We start from the raw sequence: 26,061 nt of genomic DNA, 5'->3' as shown, positions 1-26,061 counted from the left end.
TGGTTTTTAGAAGAACATTTATTAATAGCAGGATTTTCCGGGTGCATTAAAAGACACACCTCACAATGTTACTTCATTGCACCATTTCAAAATTCATCCCGTCTTCACAACTCTTGTTAGCAAAGAACACCACATTTGCTGCCCTCCGTTTCAAGTAGCACCTTCAACTGGATCTTAGCTAGGCCAGCTGTGGCTTGTCATGATGAGGCTAGTATAATGCAAGGACCATTCAGCAATACAGAGGGGGGGAAGATTGCCTAGATGTGGCGTGCAATGAACCTAATTGTCCAGCAATTTGGTCTCTGTTCTTCATTGGTTAGAGCCAGTATCATCTGGTTTGGCAAGGTGTGTGGTTGGCATCTCACTTTAAATATATCCCTAATTTGAGAAATCCATCTAAAATACTGCAGCCGCCCCACAAGGTGTTTTGAAAACCAACACACCTTGTTTTGCTGGGTGACATGGAATGTGCCCAAGAGGCAAGGCAAAACTGATGAGCTGATCTTTAGAGCTGATCTATGCCAGACCTGTATGAAAGAACTGGGATGTGCAATGTTTCAGCTAGGAGTCAGCCATTGCTAAGAGGAGGGACCTAACCCATGATCCTCCAGATGTCAGTGGACTACAGCTTCCCACATCTCTGAACATCAGCCGTACTGGCTGGGATTGGGGGGAGTTGCGGGACCACAGGTTCCCCAAGCCTGCCTTGCTAGGTCTTCCTTAGATACAACTGGAAAGGGCCAGCTCCACCTGGATACTGGAGAACTTTGCCTTATTGCTCTCAGATTGGAGACAGTAGTACAGTTCACTGTCCGCAGAATTACAGGAAAGAAGTGAACTGATGTAGTCTTGGTCCCTTGGTCTCACTCCTATGAACCACACCACTGGCTAACCTGGTGTAAAGGATGGGATATTGAATGGCTGCAGGAACAGCACATGATCGCAGATCTTTGGAGGTGGTGTGGCCCCATACCGGGGCGGTATCCAACTGCCTCGTTCCATCAGCACTAGGATTTCTACTTGTGCAATGGAGCTTTCCCGCTCTTCTCCCCATGCATGTCCCACACCCTCCCCCAAACTGCTGTGGAGGGTCAGGAGAAGCCCCAGAACAGGGGGCACACAGGTAGAAGAGGGGGTGAAATCCCACTGTGCAAGTGGAAATCCTTGTGCTAACAGGACATTAGCACTACACTGGATTCCACCCAGGGAAGTAGCAAAGATGCAGTAAACTAGGCGCAAGTTCTGATGTACAATCCTGCAAATTTTACTATGCTGCCTGGGGCTGATGGAAGTTGGAGTCCAGCGACATCAGAAAAGTCACAGGTTCACCACCTCTGCTTTAAGGAGCTGCAAAGACTGTGGACCAGACTAAGCAAAGACTGGCTCCTATGACAGCCTAAGTCGCTCTGTGTACCCCTGTAGCTATGCACACTTTTAGGTGGGATGCAGAGTTGCAGTTCTAAGCCAGTTACTCGGAAAGTGAGCTCAGCTGAAATGAGCGGAATCATCATCCAACCAAACATGCATTCCAGTATTGTCAAGTAGTTTCAGGTTGAACTTGGTGATAAGCTGAAGGCATATTCACATACCCGGCTGAGATGCTAGTCAGTTATCAAGCAATATACTTTTGCATATTGTACAACAGTCACATATAAGAAAGCTCAGTCAGTTATTAGCTGAGCCAAGAGGCATCTCACACCATCGTGTTTCATCCATTGTAGCAACTGATAAAAATGGCTTTGTGAATCAGACTCATACAAATGATCTCTCCTCCTTCATTTACACACCCACAAAGAACCATACCATCACACCTGAGGCTAGATACCAAGAAGTAGGAGCTCTGTTAGAATGGACTCTCCAGGCCTTTTTATTGAGAGGGACCTTAGAGTACATCACATGCTTTGCATGCAGAAAATTTCAAGCTCTATCCTGGCATCTCCTCTTTTCCTTTTTTTAAAGAATCAGTTAGCAGCTGATAGGAAATACTTCTGTCTGCGGACCATTGCCAGTCACAATTCTGGGCTAGGTGACTTGACCTGATAAAGGGCAGCTTCCTATGTTTCTAATCTAACCGGAATGACCACAGAGGTCAGGGGGAGCAAGAAACAGGGGGAGAGTTTCACCTTTGTCTTTCACGCACCCCAAACACAGCAAGATGAAGAAACAAACCACAAGCAGCATAGGAGAATGGAAATGGGGAGCAAATATTCTTATGAGGCAAACATCAAAGGAGAAGGCTTATCAGAACAGGAGTACTCAGGAATGGAAAACAGAAAGGCAGAAAAAGGGCTGCTACCTGCTCAGAATCTTTCCTGGGTGGGTCTGTCACCAGATCTTTGGTATCTTTGGCACCTGGTTGTGCTTTGAAAAAATGTAAGAGACGGGTCAGCTGAAGAGAAGAGGAACCTGCCCTGGTTCCGTGCAACAGAAACAGGAAGGGATGCAGCATGCTACCAAAACACATGTGCAAAGCTCAAAATGCAGCTATCGTGGGGGGTCCAGTCTAATACATATCCCTGATATGCAAGCAGGCCTAGTCAAACAAGTCCTCTGAACTGCAAGGGCCATAGCTCGGTGGTAGAGCATCTGGTATGCATGCAGGAGGTCCCAAATTCAATCCCAGCACATCTCCAGGTGGGGCTGGGAATGCACCCCAAAATCTGGAGCTCTGGAGAGCCAATGTCAGTCAGCGTAAACGATACTGAGCTAGATGGACCAATAAGCTGATTTGGTTTATAGTTTTCTATGTCCCTGTCAGGTGGTAGAAGGAGTGGAGACAATGGTGGAGAGAGGGAGCTAAAGCTTTAGATACCCATATGGCACAGAAGAGGTGAATGAGCCTTAATAATGCTGCCTGATCAAAATACTGTGGTTTGTAGAGTTCCAATGGAAGAAAGATCTACTGTAATGAACAGAGTTGAAGAGCTACAAATGCAAACACCCACAGAGGCACTCGCTTCACTTTCACATGCAAATATTTGGTCCACTTGCACTTCATTTATTGATTGCTTAATGTAGCTCTTGTGCACTGAGTTTCTATAGAGACTCACATCACTCTCCCTAATCAGTCATTCATTTTCTCTCCATCCTCCTTACAAACAAGCCATATCAGTTTGCTTTACATTTCAGTTGGGCACAACCAATTCTTTGATCAACACAACTGTTTGTATTCCGAGCCACAAAGCTCCAGAGTCTGTACCAAGGGAGCACAAATTCATGTTTTGGGATCAGCTAAAGGAATTCAGTAGGCTTGCAGGCCTTTGCTTATCTTGCACAATTTGTTCAGCTTTCAAGATACAGGTTTTTTACATTATCCAGGTTTTCAAGATCCAGGTTTTTATCGGCATTTTGGGGTAAAGAATGGGTTGCCAGTGGAGAATGCAGACACCTTGTCACCAATTCACAAGCAGAATAGTAAGCCTGGGAACAACTTCCAGGCACAGTCCTGCAAATAAATAGGGCCCCCATTTGTGATGCACAGAGCACAGACAAGAGGGAGGATGATCACAGGTGAGTCATTGGATGGAATGAGGTTTCATGACAGTATGCCATGCTTGACCCTAGCAAAGCTTAAAGAGAAGGAAAGTAGGGAATAAAATCAGATGTGCTCCACATTCCTGAACGGGTGGAAACACGGGGCTGTGGAAATAAACTGCAACTTCCCAAGAGCATTATTGCTTGGGCAAGATTTGTACCACCATCTACAGAATTTTCAGCCACTGGCCATGCTACAGTGCTATTCCCAGCAGACTGGCAAACTCACTAAAAGGGCAGAAAGGGAAAGAGAAGAGAAGACAGAGGGCTCAGCCTATAAATATGTTGGATCAAATACTGCTATAAACTGTTGAGCCAATAAGGCCTGGCCTTCCTAAGTGTATTGCCCCACTTACTATGCCTCTGCCACCGGGGAAGCGGGGAAAAGCACGGAGCATAGGGGTACCTGGAAGTCAGCTCTTTAAGCGCAGTCTTTATTTCTTCATGGTGGCTAATCTGTTTGCATCCAAGGCAAGGCAGGCAGACCGAGATTGAAGCTGCCTTAGCTGCAGTGTTGTGAACAGGTACCTTATCTGCAGAGGCCTGAGCAGCATTGCTGTGCTTGTTTATTGCTTTGGAGTAAGCTGACAAGCGATGGCGTGCAGGTGTTTTAGAGACGGAAGGCTTCTTTGGGACGGGTAGCTTGGAGAAGAAGGGATGCTTATGGGCTGAAAGGGGTTTGGGCATGGAGGGAGGTTTACCTGTCGATGGAGGTTTAGGGATGGATGCAGGTTTAGGGACCAAGGGTGACTTGGGGGTAGAATGCACTGGTGTGGGGGGAGTTGAAGGTGGCTCAGGTTTTTTAATGGTGGCTTCAGGTGTGGCTAAGCCACCGGACAAAGGAAATTCTGCAGAAGTGGCTTTTTCAGTTCTTGATTCTGGGGAGGCAGGACGAAGAGTTGTAGCTCCCATTGTCACCAAAGAGGAAACAGTTGCGTCTGAGTTTGACAAGTCTGAAGTTAGCTCTAGTGAAGAGGTTGGCCCTTCAGCTGTTGGGGATTCAGATTCTGCTCCTGTTTGTGGACTGTCTGGCGTATCAGGTGTTGAATCTGGTGTAGTTTGCAGAGCTGGGCTTGCAGTCAAGACAGCCGTTGGCTCCGGCTTAGGCGATGCAGTGGCGTCTCCCACGTCGACACCGGATTCTGGTGGGCAAAAAGAGAGACCAGCAAAACAATCAGCAAACAGATGCACAAAGCCGCACCCTCCTCCCAGAAAACCAGTGAGAACGGAAGGCTGATATTTCACTTTTGCACAGAAGGTGAGCCCTACTTTGAAACCAAGTGTGGCCAGGGTCACAGGCAGCAGATTCTAGATGCCGTTAAAGGGCAGCACATTGCCATCCATTTCTTCATAACTTGGACTGGAATGTCATTTGAATTTTCTCCCAAAGGTGCAAAACATCTTGGGCAGAACTCAGTGAAATGCCATATAGCATAGCACTCAAGACATAAGACACCCCAAGCAGAGACAGAATGCATGAAAGGAATGTCATGGCTTCCAGTGCCATCCCTACTATTAGGGTGAGGAAGTCTGTTGCAGATGGAGCAGCATTAGAGGGCAGCCAATGGTCAATTCGTAAACTTCAATGCCCAGAATTCTTTGAGGGAGGGGGGCCACTAGGGGCGCATCGGAAGATGGCTGACAATAACATCTCTCCGACCCACACGAGGTAATTAAGAGGCTGTGATGGGAGTAAACAGCCTCCCTGCCCCCCCAAGCGTGGGGGGGGCTGCCCTTGCCTGCTGTGCCCTATACCACCCCCGAATTTATGGGGGTGGGGGCCCTAGGCAGAAAGCCCTTGTGCGGATCTCGGCGCTCCTGGACGCTGTCTCTGATTCGCGCCTCTAGCTGCAGCAACTTCAAAAGAAACAATTAGGAGGAAGCTAATGCACATATTTCAAGGAAGAAGGGGGAGTAAAGACTGCTAACTGAAGAGATCTCTGATAAACAAGACGGGTCGGAGGAACAAGAATAAATCATGAGAAGACACACCAAGGCTCGGTATGTTCGGCAACGGGACTGGATGGGGGAGGGGGAAAAACTTTCCTTTCTTTTCTCTATGTGATTAACCAAGAATCCCCCCCCCCAAGTCACAAGTCAGAAATGCCGTTTAAATGACTTAAGCTGTGGATTTAAGACTGTGTAGAGATAATTTTCTAACCAAAGCATGTTTCAAGAAGATCGTGGAAAGCATAAGAGCTTTGGAATGACACAGCAAAAAATACCGTCGCCATTTTGGCAAGTTCTGTCGGAAGACTTGAGTCTGGGAGGAGGAACAGAGTTGTTTTTATATTGTGGGTGTGCCTCCTCAGAGGGACTAAAGAGCGACAGATTTGCGAGATTAATGATGGAAAGAGTGCTGTTATTTATGAAATTGATGATATATGGAAACCATCTTGATATGATGATTGGACGAACGGAAAAATTCACACAGGATTATAATTGGTGTTTACCTGCTTAAGGAGATTATCAGAAGAGATCATAAAGAAATAAAGAAAAATATACGAACAAGATGAGATGTGGAAACAGCAAGATAAGACTGGATAGAATTATGAACATTATTCGGACAGATTTGTGGATATTAACGCAGCAGCAAGAAGATGATCGGAATCCCCCTTCGGAACTTGAAATATGGGTCCCCCCAACAAAAATTTAAAATCCGGCTTTGTAATTCAGAATTTATGTGATGTGATATGATTTGATTTGATTGGTCGGTTAATAAAAATTATTTTTTAAAAAAAGAATTCTTTGAGGGAAAGAACCTGTTCCAAATGTGCTTTAAAGGTGTACATGGCCTGTGTTTGATTGGAGTGACCTAACCATCCATCTGGGGACCAATAAGGGCTAAGACCTCTAGCGTGCATAGACTCAAGGTGTGTGTGTGCTGCATGTATTCATAAAAGCCAAAGTGCCACCTCCTGGTGCTATGGTAAGGACAAGAGAAGCTAGCATGTTTTAAACACACTGTCATCACCCTGGGAGAGGAAGGGGATTAATGCTGGCAGGTCCTTGTTTATAATGGTGGTGCACTGAAAGCAGGAGACAGGTGTTTGCAGCTGAAAGGGAAACTGTTCCTCCAAGCATTTTTGCCCATCCTGCAGCAAAACAAGAGGGAAGAAGGAATTTACTTCTCCTGTTGGGGAACAGCTTTGACAAGGATAATCATTGGGTGAAGGCAGCCAAGGAAATCACTACACTCCTAGGCGGCTGGATAATCTGCACCTGTCAACCAGTGGAAATTTATTTCATGGTAATCCTGAGTGGCATTAATTTGGGGTGCAGATAAGGAGCTATCTGCCTTATCTGCTGGCTCCTCTAGTTCCACTCACTTACCACAGAGAGAGTCCTTACAGGAATAGCCATCTGGGCACATGGAACATGGAGCCCCTTCCTTGTACGGTTTGCGTCCCTTTATGTTCCCCCTGGAAGTGAAAAGACCCAGGCATTACTCAAAAAAGGACTAGGCATTTCCCTAAGGAAGGAGAGCATTGACACAATAGAAATAAGAATTTCATAACATTTTGTTGCTCCTTCACATTGACAGCTGCACCTAAGAACACTCTATGATGACCGTTGATGGCTTTTGCCAAGAGTTCACCTCTCCAGCATGTAACTACCTTCCCAGCTTCACTCGGAAGATGGAAGGTGGCCAGCTCAGCTAAAGAGGATGCTTTGAGGGACTGCCAAAAGGCATCAACTATTTGGTGCCTGTTTGTGGCTCTTTTGTCCTTGATTCTACAGCCAGTAGACCTTATGAAGATGATTGGAAGTTGCCATTTTAAAATGAGGTAAGGGAAGGCAGAGAGAGGACAAAGTTTATCGGGAACATACTGACCAATTTGACCCCATTTTCAGAAGCGGCAGCATCACAGATCTGTAAATCCTGGAATTAATACAAAAACCTGGTGCCAAGAGTAACTGCAGTTTAAGTAAGGTTGACTCCTGAAGTGGATCTTCATTATCTTGTATATTTACAGTACCTGTTAACTCCTGTCAGAAGTACACATACAATGAATTCCAAGTAACTGTTTGCTACCTTGATCTGTAACTATTGCTGTTATGGTGTCCACTTACCTACCCCAGATAATGATGGGGAGCAGCCCTCATAATCTCTTACCATGCTGCCTGGTCTTGATGGGAGTGGAATAACTGGAAGGCTCCACTTGGACTATCCTTGCTATAGTTCCTTGTTCACAATAAATTCTATGACCCCCCCTCCCAAATGATGAGAGAACAGCAAAACTCTGCAGCCAAGCTGCCAAGAACATAATGCAACAGTTCTGAAGGAGTTGTACTGACTGTCAATATGCTACTGTGCTTTGGGTGGAGGGGGAAACAGATGAACCTGTCAGTTTCAGTTTTTCTCAGTTTCTCATTTTCCTCCTCATCAGTCCTTCACACTTCCATATCAGCTTGTGATTCCACCCCCCACACCACCACCAAAAAAAAAAGTCCTCATGAGCATTTCTCCTAATGTACACATTATTAAATTTGCTCAATGTACACATTTTTGTAAACCAACTTTCCCTTCTATAATATGCTATTTTGACTAAAATACGTATTTTTATGTACGCTTAACCTCAGTATGTGCATTACCTGGCTGTAAACTGCATTGCAAAATTAGGAGAACTGCAAATTGCAAAAGGCATCTGGGTTTGGGTTAGGGAGATTCACTTGTAAATGCAAACTGGATTGAATTTCTCCCCCCACCCATAGTGCTTGTAGTGATATTTAAAACCCTACATGGCTTAGGATCTGGACACTTGGTGAAATGCCTTCTCCCATAACAGACCTCCCTATCTGCTAAGACTAAGGGGGCACCCTCTTGCCACTGCCATAGTTTTGGGAAATTTGGTACTATGCATTATTATTAGTATTACCACCCACTCACCCTTCACCAGAAGAACTCAGGGCGGCTCACAGCAATGTAAAATAAAACATCAAAAACAGTTGAAAATAAATTGCAGCAACTGCACAAGCAGGAAGAATCAACATGGTTCAAAGCACACATTCCAGCCAGGCAAAAAACACTCAGGAAAAAACACCCCGGCCCCAACAAAATGAAACTTACGGTGGCTGATAGTTGCAGACTACCAAATGCATGTCGGTGTCATTCAGGAATTCCAGAGTTTCGCAGAACACCGTCCCACAGCCCACACGCTCACTACTTGCCCAGACCACCTACAGCAGTAAGGAAGAGCAAGTTCTGTTTGCTATTGCAGTCAGAAAAAGAATTGACAGATACTGCCACCCTAGTCTTGAAGCATTTGTATGGAAGCCACTGGTCCCGTGATGGCAGCACAACCCATGGGACTACGTGGGTGACGTCTTTATTGCTATCTCAGCCACGAATTAAAACTGAAGCCAAGATACCCTCCACCTTTTGGACCCAAACAATGGAGCCCCATCACGACAGAGTCTGCTCATTTTAGTAATGATATGGGGATATACAGTGGTACCTTGGGTTACAGACGCTTCAGGTTACAGACTCGGGTTAAGAACTTTACCTCAGGATGAGAACAGAAATCGTGCTCTGGTGGTGCGGCAGCAGCAGGAGGCCCCATTAGCTAAAGCGGTACCTCAGGTTAAGAACAGTTTCAGGTTAAGAATGGACCTCCAGAACGAATTAAATTCTTAACCTGAGGTACCACTGTACATGAGAAAAGCCTACTGGACCAGGCCAATAGCCCATTTACTCCAGCAACCTGTTCTCACAGTGGCCAGCCAGATGCCTGTGGAAAGCCTTGTGAATCCCCAGCAACTGGCAGAGGCACATCGCCTCTGAAAGAGGAGGTACAACACAGCCATCATGGCTAATACCATTTCCCAGGCTTTACCCTCAGCTCTTCCCAGGATGACGTAATCCAGAGGGGTTCCCTCAGCCTCCTCTCCTTGGGAGTCCTCTGGGTAGACGCTGCTGCTGCTGCTGCCCCCCCTGGTCTCTGTACTGCCCCCACCCCAAAGAGAGGTGCCTCCTCACACTGCCCCACAGGGGCCTGGGACTTGTCTCTCTCCCCCCCCCCCCCATATCTTTATTGATTTTATTAAATATTACAGCTATTCCATTCATTGTTCAAAATAAAATAAAATACAAAAAAGAAGGAAAGGAAAAAGAAAAACACACTTGTCTGTCCCTTCCCAACAGCAAGGGCTAGGCTCCCTCGCCTGCTTGCTTACTCCAAGGCTGCCTCAGCTCCTGGCAACCATCTCCCTTTGGCCAGCCCCAGAGGTACCATTTGCCTGCACAGCTTGTAGCCAGGGCTGCTACAACAAACAGCTGTGCAAGCTTTTGGGAGGCAGAGACCTGAGAGGGCATCAGAGGAGGAAGGGAAGAAAGGAAAGATGGACAGAGGCCAGTGTTGCCTGCAGCACCCCTGACCATCATTCAAAGCACCCCGGGAGTTACGGTACACTGGTTGAAAACCACTGATATAATCAGATACCTGTGTATAGTGACCACACATCTGCCCTTCTTGGCAGGTTAATGTTGTCATATTATAAAAGGCGTACTCGTTGTACCACTCATCCACCGCCATCTTCACATCCAGGTCGCCAGACATGGCAAAGAGGTTCTCGCCTCGCCGTCCGCGCTCCGCATTGTGTTCCCAGATGCATTTTGTTGCGTAGTCCTTGGCAAAGGCTTCCAGCTCTGGATCCCAACTCTGAAATTAGGACAAAGCAGGACGTCACCATCACGCAGAACGGCTTCTCACACAGGCCAATCGCAGGAGTGCTTCCCACTGGAATTTGGTCAGCGTGCCTGGCCGGCCTAGCAATAGGAAGGTCTGGAGCTCAGCCCAAGGCGAGGGAGCTGTTGTCATCAGAAGGAAAAATGGGAGTCAGTCCTCAAGGCAGCTTTTCCAGCTTCAGTTATAAATGGTTTTCACATGTACCCTTCCTAATTATCTAGTGTATCCAGCAGCAGCACACTTGTTTAGAGACCTCTGAGTGGTTCAAGGCATCTATAAGGCACAATCACAATCATTTCTGGCTATTTGGAGAACACTGGAGCTCTTCAGGTGCCTTTGCAAATACCAGTCCAAGGTAAATCTGTCTGCAATATCCATAGTGTAAATATTGCAGAATCGCTTTACTGCTGAAATGGTTGAACCACAGACAGCACAAGATGCTTCCCAACCTTGCAGATTACTGTATATTCATTTATCTAAATAAATAAATTTAAAGTAGCAAAACATTGGTGTTCAGTTGACTCTTTTAGATGTGGCAAAACATTTTTAAGCCAGAGAGCTTTAAACATTATGCAGAATGAAGAGCTAAAATTATGGGGCAGCCACTCTAGACTGCAAGTTGGAGATTACATTTTTTTAAGGCTGCAACTCTTGGTTTGCAATAAACTACTACACCAGCAAAATAGAATTAGTGCTGTCCTCACTCTGATGAGCTAGCTTATTACAAAGAATTGGTTTTTTAAATTTTACTTATTATTTATTAACTGCATTTATAGCCTGTTCTTCATCCAGAAATGCTCCCAGAGTGGTTTATGTCAACAAAAATGACACCGTCTCTGCCTTCATGACACAAAAGGAAAAGGGGATGAGGAGAGAAGAGGAAAAACAAACAAACCAAGGCACAACACTCTTAATGTTACAAAAGATCTTATAACAGCCAGCTAAGATGAAAAAGGGCTTCTCGGAGTTCAAAAGGCAGGCCTGTCAGACCCCAGAGAAATAGTCTAGTGACTCAACCTTCCTGGTCAGCCAGAATTTGCTGACTTCATAAGGGTGAGGCTTTGGCCTTCTGGGTGACCAGATGGAACCTGCCAGCTACTTATCGCTCCTGTCACTAGAGGTAGACCTGGTGCGGTGGGCAGCTGACTCCACCACTTCCCACTCTCTGAGCAGATTGTTTGCTACTCTTCCTCACAAGGCAGTTGTTTCTGAAATCCTCTGTGAGGATTTTATACGGAGGAGCGTTAAAAAATGCTTCCCAGATGTCATAATCTAGCACGTCAGGGAGAGGGCCGCCATCCAGGACTCTCACAGCCTACCACCTCATTTGGCGTAAGGTGCAGGATGGGTTCGGAGGCCAGTAGCAGAGCTGAGGTCCAAAGCCCCCTCTCTCCCTTACAACCCTGCTAAGAGGAAGGTACAGTAAATATGCAGAACTCCTCCCTACTGTGAGGATAAAGTCATGCCCAGTTTAACAGCTGTGCTTGGCCAGAGCCAATGCAAACATCTGGAAAGCTTGTTACTTAACAGAGACCAACAGCTGCTTGCCAGCAGATCCCTCTAGTGCCGTGATAGACAGTCCCTTCTTATCCAGCTGAGCTCCACAGGCTACTTTAGCAGCAGCAGTTGCTAAGCAGGAAGAGCAGAGTGCGTTTACGTACAAGAGAGTGCGGTTAGGGAAGGTTACAGTACAAAACTGAGGCAATGTTTTCTTCTTCTTCAAAGGAGCTGCCAGGGCTTCTGCGCTGCCATCCAAAACAGTCAAGCAACAGCAAGAGACAGCCTTGACTAACAAATTCTGAGGCCCTCCCCTCTAAGACATCTTGGAGCGAGCCATTTGCCGCAAGGAATGGTGTGTCATCTATTTGGTCAGGAGGAGAGAGAAATTTGCTTTGGTGGAGGCAGAGGAGAAACGGTCCTGGTTCCACTTCGCTTCCAAGCGTGAAGCTATTCTTGACATGGAATCCAGCATCCCTATGGTGAATTTCCCACCCTGTTCTGGCCGCAGGTTTTGTTGAACTCAACACAATGAGTTTCCTCTCGGCTTTCCAATGTGACAGGCAGGATTGGGGAGTTCTACAAAACAATGCAGACTGAAGGGTGGGAATCTCAGCACAGAGTTAGAACAATGCACAATGGAATTGTATGACTATGACCATGTGGAGGAAGGTGAGGGGGGGAGCCCTGCTGAGTCAGGCCAAGGGCCTACCTAGTCCAGCATCCTGTTACCCAAAATGACCAACCAGATTGTTCTAAAAAGTCCACAAACAGGACATGCAGACAATAGCCTTGCATGAATTCATACACCTCTAAGTTGTCCCCACTTTTCTCTAAACTAAATTGTGCCAAAAATTGTAACCTTTCCTTGCTGGAGAGCTGCTCCAGCTGCTGGATCACTTTGGCTGCCCTCATCTATACCTTTCCCTGTCCTACAATATCCTTTTCGGAGGGGCAACAGCTTGAACCGTGCAGAATATTCCGACAATTTAGCAAATGGGCAAGCGGTGCAGATCTCTGAGCAGAGGCAATATATGCAGAAAAGGTCACACTCCTGTGAGCAACCGCTTTGCCATGTACTAACTTGCAGCTTCAGGATCAAGTATAAGGGAAGCCCCAGATAGAGTGCATTACAGTAACCACAACGTGAATTTTAGAGAAGGAAAACTCTGATCCTAAACCTCTGCTGCCTTGAGGGATATCTCCGGGAGAAGAAAAGACTAAGGTGTAAACCAGGGGTAGGCAATCTAAGGCCCGGGGGCTGGATCCAACCCAATCGCCTTCTCAATCTGGCCCGCAGATAGTCCAGGAATTAGCGCATTTTTACATGAGTAGAAGGTGTCCTTTTATTTAAAATGCATCTCTGAGTTATTTGTGGGGCATAGGAATTCGTTCATTTTTTTCCCCCAAAATATAATCCGGCCCACCACATGGTCTGAGAGACGGTGGACCGGCCCATGGCTGAAAAAGGTTGCTGACCCCTGGTGTAAACCCCGCACAAATCTGGAGCTGAGTCCCTAAGATGGTTGGATGGTGCCTTGTATGCTTCCTTCCGGCAACTCCTGCAGCGAAGCTGGTGCCAAAAGTATTGCTCTGCTTTCCCTTTGGACCTCCACACACCCTCAGGCGGTCACTCCAGTGCCGCTTTGATTTTTCAGTGGTTTGATTTCACCCCCGGAAGTGCATTCTATTGTCTCTCAAGACAGATGGATGCCACCAACAACAACATTTTAATGCTCTCTATGTTAATATTTCATATGGTGGATGTCAAAGCGAGATTTAAGTTCCCCATAGTTATTCTGTTGTAAGATTTGGTGGATTTTTAAGGAGGAAGGTCTGAGTAAATCAAAGTATTTAAGAGAAGGGGTCTCCTGTGGTTTTTAAATAAACAGCTGGAACTTTATTCAGCCCAAGTGGGATCCAGCAGTAGGTCAGGGAATTTCTCTTGAAGGTCACTTTGAGGGTAGCTAGTCTTTTTTATTGATAATAATTATTGTTGTTGATATTTTATTGTTATAATTTATTGCCCAGCCTTCACCCAAATGTCCCAGGGTAGGTTACAATAATTGAAAACAGCTTGAAAAAGCTGACAAGCACAGAAACAAGGTGGGTCCTAAAAATATGCATCTCAAGGGTCAAAAGCCAGGATAAAGGGGTGTGTTATCAGCATTTGCCAAAACATGTGTAATGAAGATGCCAGACACACCTCTGTGGGGAGGTTTTTGTTGCATGACTTTTGAGGATGCCAAGGAGCACATACAGAAGCAGAACAGGAATCTTCACAGTCCTGCATTGCAGATGTGAATTTTCAAACTCCCATAGGAATACACGGAGACTTAGCATATAAATACAGCAGAACGGTAGAAATCTGAGCTGCTAGCATGGACTCTCCTGTCCCAACCCTGCATCACTTCATGGAAAGTACCATTTTTGAATGCATCAACATGTGGAAGTTTTTAAAAAACCAAAAACTTTTTGCCAATAAAAAGGTAGCCTGTCAGGGTAAAAGTTCGAGTTCCTTTATGTGCTAGTTTTTTATTTGCAGGGAGTTGGTTATTCAAAGATCTGTTGTAAAAAGTGGTTCTTCCACCTGTAGTCTGGAGTGACATAACCCATTCTCAGAACCATCTTCATCAGCCTGGTGCCTTCCAGTTGTTCTGAACTAGCGCTTTCATCAAGCTTAGCCCCCAGAACCATGCTGGCTGTGGCTGTGGCTGTTGAGAGATAGAGTCAAAAATATCTGAAGGGCACCAGGTTGTCAAAGACTGCTTTAGAACTTGCCACTTCATTCCCACCTCATTCTGCTACAAGGATGGAAGGCGCTCTCAATTGTGGTTCTCTCCGTTTCCCATTTTCCCAGTCTTAAATCCAGTTCTCCACATTTTGCAGCAATTGAGGATTTTTAAAATAAAAAATCATCAGCATTTTGGTGCAGATTTCTCCTAATATACGCATTTTTATATGCATTTTTTTTACTAATGTGCACATTTTTGCAAGCATTTTTTCCTAACCTCATGCATTCTTGTGTGCTATTTGCATCAATATATTCATTTTTACACACACTTTCCCCTAATATATGCATTTTTATTTTTAAAATACTGTTTGGTTGGTGAACTGCATAGCAAAATTCAGATACGTGCAAATTTCAAAGGCTAGCTGCATTTCGGTTCACAGGTTGTTTCTCAAAGTGCAAACCTGGATTGATCTGACTTCAAATGAGACCTGATGTCATATATGATGTCATATGTGGGCATGGTTTGGAAAAAACAACTTTCTTAATTAGGCCCACAGTGCCCACCCCCATTGCCTTATGTCAGGCATAGGCAAACTCCGTCCCACCAGATGTTTGGGACTACAATTCCCATCATCCCTGACCACTGGTCCTGTTAGCTTGGGATGATGGGAATTGTAGTCCCAAACATCTGGAGGGCCGGAGTTTGCCTATGCCTGCCTTATGTTCCTGTTTTGGCTGCTGCATCCACAATGCAGGTTATTCAGAATGCAGTGCTGGTAGCAGCACCTAGCACCTATGAGCCTTTCCAAGACCACCACAGATGCCTGCCATGTCCTCACTTCCTGGCTGCTATAATACAGTAGCACAGAGTATTACAGAACGTGCAGTTCTTCAACTGGCTATTACAACTGCCCTGGACCTGAAAGCACTCCCCTCCCATAGTACAACATAAAAGGTAAAGGTAAAGGGACCCCTGACCATTAGGTCCAGTCATGACCAGCTCTGGGGTTGCGGCGCTCATCTCGCTTTACTGGCCGAGGGAGCCGGCGTTCAGCTTCCGGGTCATGTGGCCAGCATGACTAAGCCGCTCCTGGTGAACCAGAGCAGCGCACAGAAATGCCGTTTACCTTCCCGCCACAGCGGTACCTATTTATCTACTTGCACTTTGATGTGCTTTCCAACTGCTAGGTTGGCAGGAACAGGGACCGAGCAATGGGAGCTCACCCCATCGCGGGGATTCGAACCGCCGACCTTCTGATCGGCAAGTCCTAGGCTCTGTGGTTTAACCCACAGCACCACCCACGTCCCTATAGTATAACATATCCCTTCACTTAAACAATATTATTATGCCCCTCCCCTTTTGATCCTGGAGAAAGCTTTGGCACGCTTGCAGGAGGCAGTTAAGTCAGGTGGACTTCACACTTGGATTTTGATCTGTGCTGGCAGAGGAAGCTGGGGATTTGGGAGGCTGGCCGGACATTTTGAGAAGGATCTTCCAAACTACCAAGGTTGTCTCCAAGCCCAGTTCCTTCAATTTACCAGACTCTATGGTAATAAACATGACATCTGGATCAAGAGGGAAGGTCTGCTCCCGCCATCTGTGGTGGTGAAAAAGTAAAATTTTGAAAAGGAATGAAAGGTCCTACTGCTACTGCTAAAAGATAAGCCCAGCCCAGAATGCTGAAGGCAACACCAATTGGCCATTTGCAAACAAGGCTGTCAGATTTGGGGACCTTGGAGAGAATAGCCTAGCTCAGTGGTTCCCAATTGGGTGTCCAGGGCACCATTCACATAACAAAAACATTTTCAGAAGTAGGGAGTCCATGGCTTGGCTTTTGAAAAACAAGGGGCCCACAGTACTTCGCTAATTGGGAACCACTGGTCTAGCGTATAGTTTTCTGGGGAGAAGGTGTTACCATTAAAGCTATTAGGTCTGTGGTGCAATCATTCTCATTTTTCTTGATCAAAATAGCTTTGAAAGGTTGGAAGAACAGAAGGTCAGTTCCTGGGACACTAATTCCTCCCCCTCTGGGGCAGCCCTCTGTATAATTTTTGGGAGGGGCTGAAATGGCAGGTCCAACTTGAGTTTATTATTCCCTTTTTCGTGAACCAGAGCCAGACTCCATATATAAGGATCCAACAGCTGGTTTTCTTGTTCCATTAGAATATAGTTTGGCAGACATAGCTTAATGTATATATAAAAATTTCCAAGGCAACGAGTTCTGCTGATCCAAACAAAATTGAAAAGTGTGACTTCAGAGAAGAGGAGAGGGGGTTGGGAACAGAAGAAACTGACCACAAGTCTGATGTTAAAGGGGGGTGGGAAGCATAGGGAGAAGCCTGAAGCAGATGGAGGTAACTTTTAGCATCCACATTTTGAATAGAGAGAAGGAGCATTTCCAGAAGCAGTACTAGTACTAGTACTACCACACAGGATACATCTAGGAAGTATAGCACAGGGGCTGACATAACTGAAATTGTTTAAGCCCCACGGTTGCCATGTCACCTGAGCAGAACCCGATTAGTTCATTTTTTGGACTAGCAGCCATCAGCACCATTCTCATCTGTATTGCAAGTATAATCAAACACGAGACTCCTGAGACACACCTGATAATTTCAAAAGCCTTCAGCTTGGAAGCAGCCTCACAACATCAGCAGGTCTTTCCTACTCTTCAGGCCAGAAGTGAAACAAAATATATACACATCAGCATGTTTTGTTCCACTAAAAAGCCAAAGGGTCCGTCCAGACGAGTAGTTCTTCACATTTTCACAGCGTCCTGCTGAAGGCCAGATGGAGCACATTGTTCTGGTAGTTGTTGATCTGCAACTGCTTCCAGTTTTAAAGCTACTACTTCTTACCTTAAGGTTTAAATGGCTTACAAGGCCTGGGTACTGCAGAGCTGCCTTTCTCTGCATGTTCCCTCCAGTGTTTTCTGGTTGACATCAGAAGCCACAACTGAGATGGGGTGGGTGGGTACAAGAAGCAGGGTCTTTTCAGTCATGGCACCAATGCATTGAAATGTCTTTGCTGAGATCTGTCCAGTCCCATCTTTATATGCATTCCACCAGCTGGCTAAATGTGGTTTTTTAGGAGAAGACAGATGTTTTTCTAGCTATCGTTCCGCCGAGATTGATTATATATTGCTGTCTGATTATGGGTCTGGTTTATTGACAGGGTATTATTTTAAATGTCTTGTTGTTAGCTGATCTGAGCTCAAGAACAGAGGGAAAGTGGGCTATCATTAAAAATAAATAAATCCATGACCTGCTACAGGAAATCACTTAAGGAAAAAGCACACCACATTCCATGCTCCATTACTGTTTGTGCTCCACTTACTGAGAGAACCACATACCCACACACCAACTGCAGGAGGACATATCTAATTAAAGGGCTATGAATGGTTCTTGGCAGAATTCTTACAGCAGGGATGGGTAACCTCAGACCCTCCTGATGTTGCATGATTCCAACTCCCATCAGCCCCAGACAGCATGGCCAGTGGTTGGGGATGATGGGAGTTGTAGTCCATTAACACTTGGAAGAGCACTAGGTTAGAAAACCTCTAAAAAGTTTTAGACTCTTACTAGTTATCCTCTTCAATCAGAGCTGTTCTTTTTGTGTTTCGGTTGCACCCCTACAGTCACTCACCACAGACACCTGGTGGAGCTCATCTGCTGGCTTTTTTTGGGAAAAGCTAAGCCCACCACCAGAAGGTTGGTGAAAACATAGGAGAGGGCCTTGTTGGTGGCAGCACCCTGGTTATGGATCTCCTTCCCTAGGGAGGTTAGACCTGCCCCCATCCCTGGTGAGTTTTGTTTTGGAACGAGGGTAAAAACATTTTTATTCTGGCTGGGTTTTGACATTATTTTAATGTTGGTTTTAAAAGTTTGGCTTAATTCTGTTATTGCTTTGAATTGTATTTTCTTTTCTTCTAAAGCACCCAAAAGTGATGTAGAATATTTTAATTACTTTTAAAATAAAGTATTATTAGCATCCTGCAACGGGCAACTACACAATCTTATCTCAAGCTCCAGCCTCCTTAAAGTATCAAACGTATCAGGATGTGTATGGATATGCTTGTACAATTCAGAAAATTCAGTATTTTTAAAGAAAACAATTGCAGTATTTCAGAAAGATATGCATATGTACAAGAACCATGAAAAGATTAATACAGACACAGCTGAGGTATAAAAGTGAAATAAAATTAAATCCATCTGTATCAGCCTAGAAATGCCCAAGACGTACAATGCACTTGAAATGTCTTTTTAAAAGTGGTTTTTATGCTGAATAAAGCCAGCATATTTCACAATTCAACAGCATTTAGCTAAAATTTGTTTTTCTGACTAGTTCAGTATTTATTGAACTTCTAACTCATATTGTACCTATACACTTGTGCTTAAAAGAAGGCACCCACCCATGTATGTTTGTAGCATCAGGTGACGTCTGCCATGGCTTCCAGTATTTTGCAATGACAGGAGACAGTTCATATTTTCAACTATGAGTCACCATGTGGGGGAAAAACGTGCAGTAAAATTTTAGCCTGTGTGTGAATCTGCCCCAAGCAAATATGGTCCACTAAGCAACAACAACAAAGTAACTAAGGGTCAGTTTATTCTTGAAGGTATTTTTGTTGGCTGTATGTTTAAGTGTGTGTGCTGGAGCTTGCTTGTCCCTCCTCCCCCTCAATCCTTTTTCCTTGTGTGTCATGCCTTTCTAGAGATTGTGAGCCCGAGGGCAGGCTCTGTCTTGGTACTGATTTTCGTAAGCAGCTCTGAGAACTTTTTTTTGGCTAAATGGCAGGGTACAAATGCCGTAAATAAAATAAACATGATCATTGCATATCTTGCTTAGCTAACACGAATCTAAGGACCTACTTTCTGTTGTATGGTTAATATCATCACAAAGAAGCTGAGAAAAGTGATAAACCCAATTAAGGCTGGTGATCATTTGTCATCCCGTCACTTATCACTCACATTGAATGTGAGTCTAACTTTGGGTTAATTTTTATATTTGAAAAAAGGTTTGTCATCTGTACACAAAACTGTATCATAATGGGGGCAGCCGTTGCTGCCAAGAAGAGATGCTGTTCAAAGTCATCCCTCGCTTACCTTGCTAAGCCATTCCCATCACCCAGGTTCCTCCAAAGCTTCTCCTATCTGCTCCAGCCTTGGAAGCATCACCTGCCAGCTGTGCTAGCTAAATGGGATAGCTAAGTTCAGAGGCAGCACCCAGTTATGTGCTCTTTCCCCCACGTCCTCTCTGAAAACATCACAGACACATTTGGCCAGCCACTGCAGGAGCCACCCTAGATGCGATGTGGGAGATCCCAATGGGTCAACACTTAAATGCAGGCACCAGGGAGGGGCTTGCCTATACCCCCTTCCCCACCCATTGCTAATACCAGCGGCAGGACGACAGTTTAGATTTACCAGTAGTTACAGGCATAGGAGCAAAGTTTAACCTGCCTCCCAACCACACTGCGGCTCTGATTTCCTCCCCACAGTTGCTTTATAAATCTCAAAGAGAGTCAATATTCGGGAAATCAGTTGACAGACCTCCCATATTCCATCTACTTTGACTCTTAAGAGGTCTGGGTTACATGCAGATGAGTTACTTACTGAAGACCACAAAAAGTACAAGGCAGAGGTGCAATTCTAGACCCAAACATTAATTCTCCAGATCATTCCCCCCCCCCCCCAAGAAAAAAATAATTCCACATTTCCCACTGGCAAACTCCCTAATCAATTCATTTATTCACAAAGACTCACTTCTCCTGCCCCCCAAAAAACGGGGAAACCCCTTTTTCTCTCTCCTCACTTGTGCTTGCCCAGCCTTCCCTCAGTACAGGCTGATTTCTTGTTCCTCCCTCTGCCTCCAGTTCAAAGAGGCAGGACTCAGATTTAAAATGTCCAATCAGGAGGCCCTTGCAATCCCAGCCAGGCCAGCCTACCTCCAATAAATTGCATTCTCCATCAAAACATCGTGCCGGTGCCGGTCCTTCAGCTTTCACTGCAAAGCAGGTAAGCAGTGAGTTCTCCCACCCCTTTTCTGAACCTAAACAAACCTGAAACACCATCATAGGAGGGGAAGCTGAAACAATAAACCCAGCAATGAAGAAATAAATTTAAAACAAAACCTTTTTGCGGGGGGTGGAGATGGGTAGAAGTAGGTGTTATGGATCTTGTCAACAATGATGGCACAGGCACTATCCAATAGATTCCTGTTGAAACTAGATGACCATGTTAACACACAGGGTCTCACTAGTAATGGTGCTACCATCAACTGGGCTGGAGGAAGGAGAATCATTTGTAATCAGCCATGCCAGAGTGATGTTTGAGTGCCGAGTTTCCGGCAACAGAAGCACAACCAAAAGGGAAGAGGTCTGTTTTGTGTCGCCTGAAACTAATGAGTTACAAATGTGCAGCCTGATCTTTTTTCTTTTCTTTTTTCTTTCAGTATGTATAGAAGTCCAAATGATGCTCTAGTAGAATTGTGATCCAAGTAGCTGTGCGCTCTCAGTACAAACAATAAGGGTGGGAGGGAACAGAGGAAAAGGAACTTGCCCCAAAATGACAAAGCTGCTTGATATCATAACCAGGCACAGAATTGTGGCGGCTGGGTCCAAGCTGCCTTCTTTAACTTATACTAATTCATCACAGGAAGCTGATAAAATGCAGGTGATCCTTCCATTTGAAAAGCTCCAGTGAAATGCTTAGTGCTAGGGTATCTACAAAGCTCAAACTCATTTAAGGAAACAGACTTCTGAAGTTAACAGAACACCTTACACACAAATAAATCACAGTGCTTATAACAAATATCTGGCATGTAAAAGTACACCATGAAGATCTACAGAGAAAATCAGTCTAGGTGCTCATTTGAGTTAGAACCGAAAAGCTTTGCACTTACTTGTCTCAGTCACTTAGTTAGATGCAGACTCACAAAAGAAAGGGAAACTCTAAACAATCATTTTATTAAACAAACAAACAAACAAAGTTGCTCTTTCCAGAGAAATATTCTGAGCAAGAATACAGAAAGTCTCTGAATCCCCACATTACAGCAAAGTCCAGGGCTGCCCACAGCTCACTTACCATTTTCAGCATATCTGCAGCTGGAGGGGAAACCTTAGCACGATACTGATTGTGCAGGTCCACGAGTAACTTCTTGTCCTCCTCTGTAAAAGAGCAGCCGAGCTCCATCGCTGTGAGCAACAGGAGGAGGAGGAGGAGGAAGAGGGGGGGAATTTGCAGGCCTGAGCTCAGCATTGTGGCACTGTCTTGTTTTAACAGCCCACGGGTCTGGCAGACAGCTTTAAATCCCTTCCCAGAGTAAGGAACACCCAAAGCCCAAGATCGCAAGGAGGAAATTTATCTTTTTATTAGAATGCCTTTCGGAGCCATAGAGGGGACACACCCATCTCACAGAGTATCATTGATGGAAGAAGAATAATGGTCCTTAAGGGACAGTCAGATGAGCCATGCCCATTCGATGAAATCAATTGTGTGCATGAAAATGTTCCTCCAGTAAGAGGAACTCTGGCTTGCGGGGTCATGGCGCTGTAACCTGATGCTGAAGCATACCAGTAACCCTAAGCATGATCCAGCCCATTTGTGCACATAACCCACCCCTCCCCCTCACTTTCCAAATAGTTTACATGTCAACCAAACTCAAAAACTACCCTCAAGGTTGTCTTCACTCATCAGCAAAATTATGCCAGACGCAGTGACTGCATGCGATGGTGCTGCCAGTAACACTGAGTTAATTGTGAATAATAATAATAATAATAATAATAATAATAATAATAATAATATCAGGACCAAAGCCATTATCAGACTTGGATCAACCCTGTGGTCCTTCCAGACCATTGTCTATCTACACGGCTCAGGCTGGGGAAAATGGGCAAGGATAAGCTATATGTCTGAGCAGCAATGAGCCCCTTGTGTGTTATAGCGCAATGCAAATTACAAATAATGCAGAGTACTGCCTTCATTTTTAACAGAGGGAAAGACTTTTGGCAGTTTTGCACCTACAGCAATGATAAAGGACAGCAACAGCAAACTAGATGGTGAAAGGCATATGGTGTTTTAATACTCTGATGGTATCATCTGGAAGTTGAACCAGATATGGCAAGATCTGCATGTCCGCAAGAGGTCAGGGGAACTCGACGTGAGGATCCATGACCCAGGAGGCTGTTACTTGACATGGAAGATCAGGCATGGGCAGAAAGACATGCCATCTACAGAGCTGAACCTGCAGTTTTTAGAAAATATCTAGTGAGAGAGAAGCAGCCCATATAGCTTCATGGTGCTTCCAAACGGTGTTTTCCAATTGATGCATATTAATTGTGAAGTCGTTACTTCTGGATCCTGTGCAACATGTATTTCCAGAAGATAAAACTTGGTGTGAAATACAGTTTTACTTCTGGGAAAAGTGGTAATTGCTTACTGTAGCAAAATTAAGCTTTTTTTCCCATGAGAACTTAACTGCAATTTTGAATGCTCCGTAGAATGTGGCTGCATGCCGGGGACACTGGTTAGATATGCCTGGGATATCACATGAAATGAGGAACAGTTGTGCAACACCACCATTAATAATAATATCATCCTTTTAAAAAAGGCTTTCTAGGCTATGCTCCTCGCTACACCTTCAAACGGGATAGTAGTGCTTACCTCTTCCCTCGGAACTGCACCCAGGTTGTCACTCCTCCATCTCTCTCTCCTTTTCTCTATTTCCTTTTGAGTTCTTTGAAGGCTGTGTGCTGCTCCCCACTCTCTCATAAAGGAATGCACATCTGTACTAATCATTTTTGTAAACTTGCAAACGTGGGATGTGGGACAAGGTTATTCCTCTGCAGCAAGGCTTCTCCTTTTTTATGCAACTTAACATTGTTTAGGGCAAGTAGAGTGTACAATACAGTGCTAAGATCTGGGTGACTGATTGATTTATTTAATCAGTCTTTCATGGTTAAACAACCATCTGGAAAGGCCCTAATCATGGATGATAGATAGATATAGATGATAGATAGATAGATGATAGATAGATAGATAGATAGATAGATAGATAGATAGATAGATAGATGATAGATAGACAGACAGACAGACAGACAGATTTGTGGCTTTATACCAGGCATCCCCAAACTCGGCCCTCCAGATGTTTTGGGACTACAATTCCCATCATCCCTGACCACTGGTCTTGTTAGCTAGGGATGATGGGAGTTGTAGTCCCAAAACATCTGGAGGGCCAAGTTTGGGTGTGCCTGCTTTATACCATGAAGGTTTCAAGGTGACCTAAAAATTATATACAATAAAAAGTGATGTACAGCAAAGAAAAATGTTGGAAGTAGCCCCAGGGTGTTGATTATAACCACCCCAGCAAATCATATCCAAAACCCTCCAACTATTCATTCACATCAGTTCCATCCCAGTATAGGGATAATCCACCAAACAATATATGGACTGCCTTTTACAGGCTATCTGTTGTAATGCTATATGAAGACGACCTGGCCATTCCTATCCTTCTGTAGGTCACTGCACTGTATATAAAATCCCAATGGGTTTGCAAACCATCTGACTCCTATACGTGAATGAGAAATAGGTAAGCCCAGTCCCTGTCTATAGCTGAGAAATACACCTGTCTTTTTACAACGATTGATAGAATATGCAGGGTAGCTTGAAATCTTGTCCAGTAAAGGCACCTTCTTCACATTAATATAAAGCCATCTGAAGCTGAAATACAAGAGCTAATAGAGGAGATTGAGAGCTTATCAGGGGTACAGTTAAAGGGAAGCAGGCTGTGCACAGGCATCGCTGGTCAACATAATAATAATAATAATAATAATAATAATAATAATAATAATAAATTTTATTTATATCCCGCCCTCCCCAGCCAAAGCCGGGCTCAGGGCGGCTAACAACACTAAAATAGTGCAACATTATAAAAACATTATAAAAATTAATTAAAATCAAAATTGATGGCAACCATAAACTAAAGTTTTGTAAAGATTGCCAAAGGAGGGAGTAAGGCTGCGCCTTGACCAAAGGCCTGGTGGAACAGCTCTGTCTTGCAGGCCCTGCGGAAAGATGTCAAGTCCTGCAGGGCCCTTGTCTCTTGTGACAGAGCGTTCCACCAGATTGGAGCCGCAGCCGAAAAAGCCCTGGCTCTAGTTGAGGCCAGCCTAACCTCTCTGTGGCTTGGGATCTTCAGGATGTTTTTATTTGCAGACCGTAAGTTCCTCTGTGGGGCATACATAAGCTCCGTTTTATATAATATTTAATAAGAAAGTTCATTAACTAAGGGAATGGAATCACTTTAGTTTCAATGCAGTCTATGTAGTGAGATTGTTTTAATTAGTTTATTTTTAACACATTGTAAGTCTTATCATCATCAAACCTTTTATTGGCATCACATACAAACATCCATAGCAAATCAATACAGAATTACTGCCTTCCCAGTGACACAAAACATTTGTCAAATGAAAGAGGCAGAGCAGTCTAACATTACATCTCTAGGTCTCCAGGGAAATCAGACGCCTGCAATGTGTTTCGATGACAAAAACCAGATAAAGATATTTAGCCACTAACTTGGTGAGCTCCTGATTATTCCCCAATAATAGAAAATGTATGACCTCTAACTCTGGTTTCTATTTGGGGATGCAGAGTTGATCTAGAAACTGCTGCCGGAGATCAACATATAATTTACAATTAAGTCTTATGGGAAGCCTAAATGCCCATGGTATATAATCTGCAGCTACTGTAATTAATTAAAAAAACGAGTGGTTTCTCGCCACTGAATGAACCATAACCTCATGGAAGAGGCAGGTTACTTACCTGCATCTAATTCTTTGAGTGGTCACCTGTGCTGTCCCATATATAGTTTAATGGGTGTTTTTCAAAAAACAAAGGTAATAACTTTGGAGGTAAATTTCCCTTTGACTGGCACAACCATTTTGCCTGTGGGAGGAGCATAAACTCATGTTTGCAATATTAAGAAATCCACCAAACACACACAACATAATAGATTGGCAAATCAATTCTGTGAAAGTGGGCGGCCCTCATCCTGCATCTCATGCTATCACACTTGTCTAACACAAAAGTCTTCAATGTGAGCTTCTTGGACATGCTCCTAGTGGTCCCAAACCCAAGAGGGAAGTCTTCCACACAACCCACTTGCTACATGAGTACCATAGACTGCAATCGACATGAAAGACATTTGAGTAAGTACCAAAAACGAGTGGAAGCAAGAGGGCTCACTGTGTAGCCAGCGAGAGCTGTCACAGTAACTGAAACTGATTGAAGAGACAATAGCAAGGGCAAACAGGGTGAAACTGAACTCGGTGTCATAGTGGCCCTGGCCAAAGAATTAACTGCAGAGATGGCCTGCTCCCACAGAGTTGCTCAAGAGTCTGTTATGACATGCATTCTTTGTCGATTTCTGACAGTGGGCGGCAAGAGCCTATAACATGGGCAAGAGTCTATAAGACGTTTCTCACCCAGGCAAACCAGCTGTGCCTAGAGGGAGCTTGCTCCCACAGCCATGACATTCTTTTTTTAAAAAGGAATGCCTGATGCGCTATATGTGGAACTGCACAGAGACCATTAAGGAAGGCTTCAAGA

General features: G+C 44.6%; 1 protein-coding gene across 2 annotated transcripts; it reads right to left on the bottom strand.

Moving 5' to 3' along the window:
* On the bottom strand, positions 1–21,963 carry PI16 (peptidase inhibitor 16). 2 transcript variants are annotated; one of them, XM_081010477.1, is made up of 5 exons: positions 21,541–21,963; positions 9,978–10,196; positions 8,606–8,715; positions 6,868–6,956; positions 1–4,676 (listed from the first exon to the last, which is right to left on the bottom strand). In XM_081010477.1, the coding sequence occupies exons 1-5, from the start codon at positions 21,712–21,714 to the stop codon at positions 3,835–3,837; spliced, it is 1,434 nt and encodes a 477-aa protein (XP_080866603.1). In that variant the 5' UTR covers positions 21,715–21,963; the 3' UTR covers positions 1–3,834. The 2 variants fall into 2 exon arrangements, with proteins under 2 accessions (XP_080866603.1, XP_080866604.1); XM_081010478.1 differs by lacking the exon at positions 21,541–21,963 and adding an exon at positions 11,885–12,287.
* Positions 21,964–26,061: the final 4,098 nt, after the last annotated feature.

The sequence above is a fragment of the Podarcis pityusensis genome (assembly GCF_964106645.2).
Source record: "Podarcis pityusensis genome assembly, chromosome: 6".
NCBI lineage: Eukaryota > Metazoa > Chordata > Lepidosauria > Squamata > Lacertidae > Podarcis > Podarcis pityusensis.
The sequence above is the reverse complement of the archived record's forward strand: the minus strand, read 5'-3'. Positions and strand labels throughout refer to the sequence as shown.

What these genes read in the sequence shown, in the direction of transcription:
- PI16 (XM_081010477.1), bottom strand. Translation starts at nt 21,714, where the DNA reads ATGCTGAGCTCAGGCCTGCAAATTCCCCCCCTCTTCCTCCTCCTCCTC. An exon ending in CTGCAGATATGCTGAAAATG is followed by an intron (nt 10,197 to 21,540) that starts GTAAGTGAGCTG and finishes TCCTAATTTCAG; the next exon opens with AGTTGGGATCCAGAGCTGGA. An exon ending in GTCTGCAACTATCAGCCACC is followed by an intron (nt 6,957 to 8,605) that starts GTAAGTTTCATT and finishes TTTCACTTCCAG; the next exon opens with GGGGAACATAAAGGGACGCA.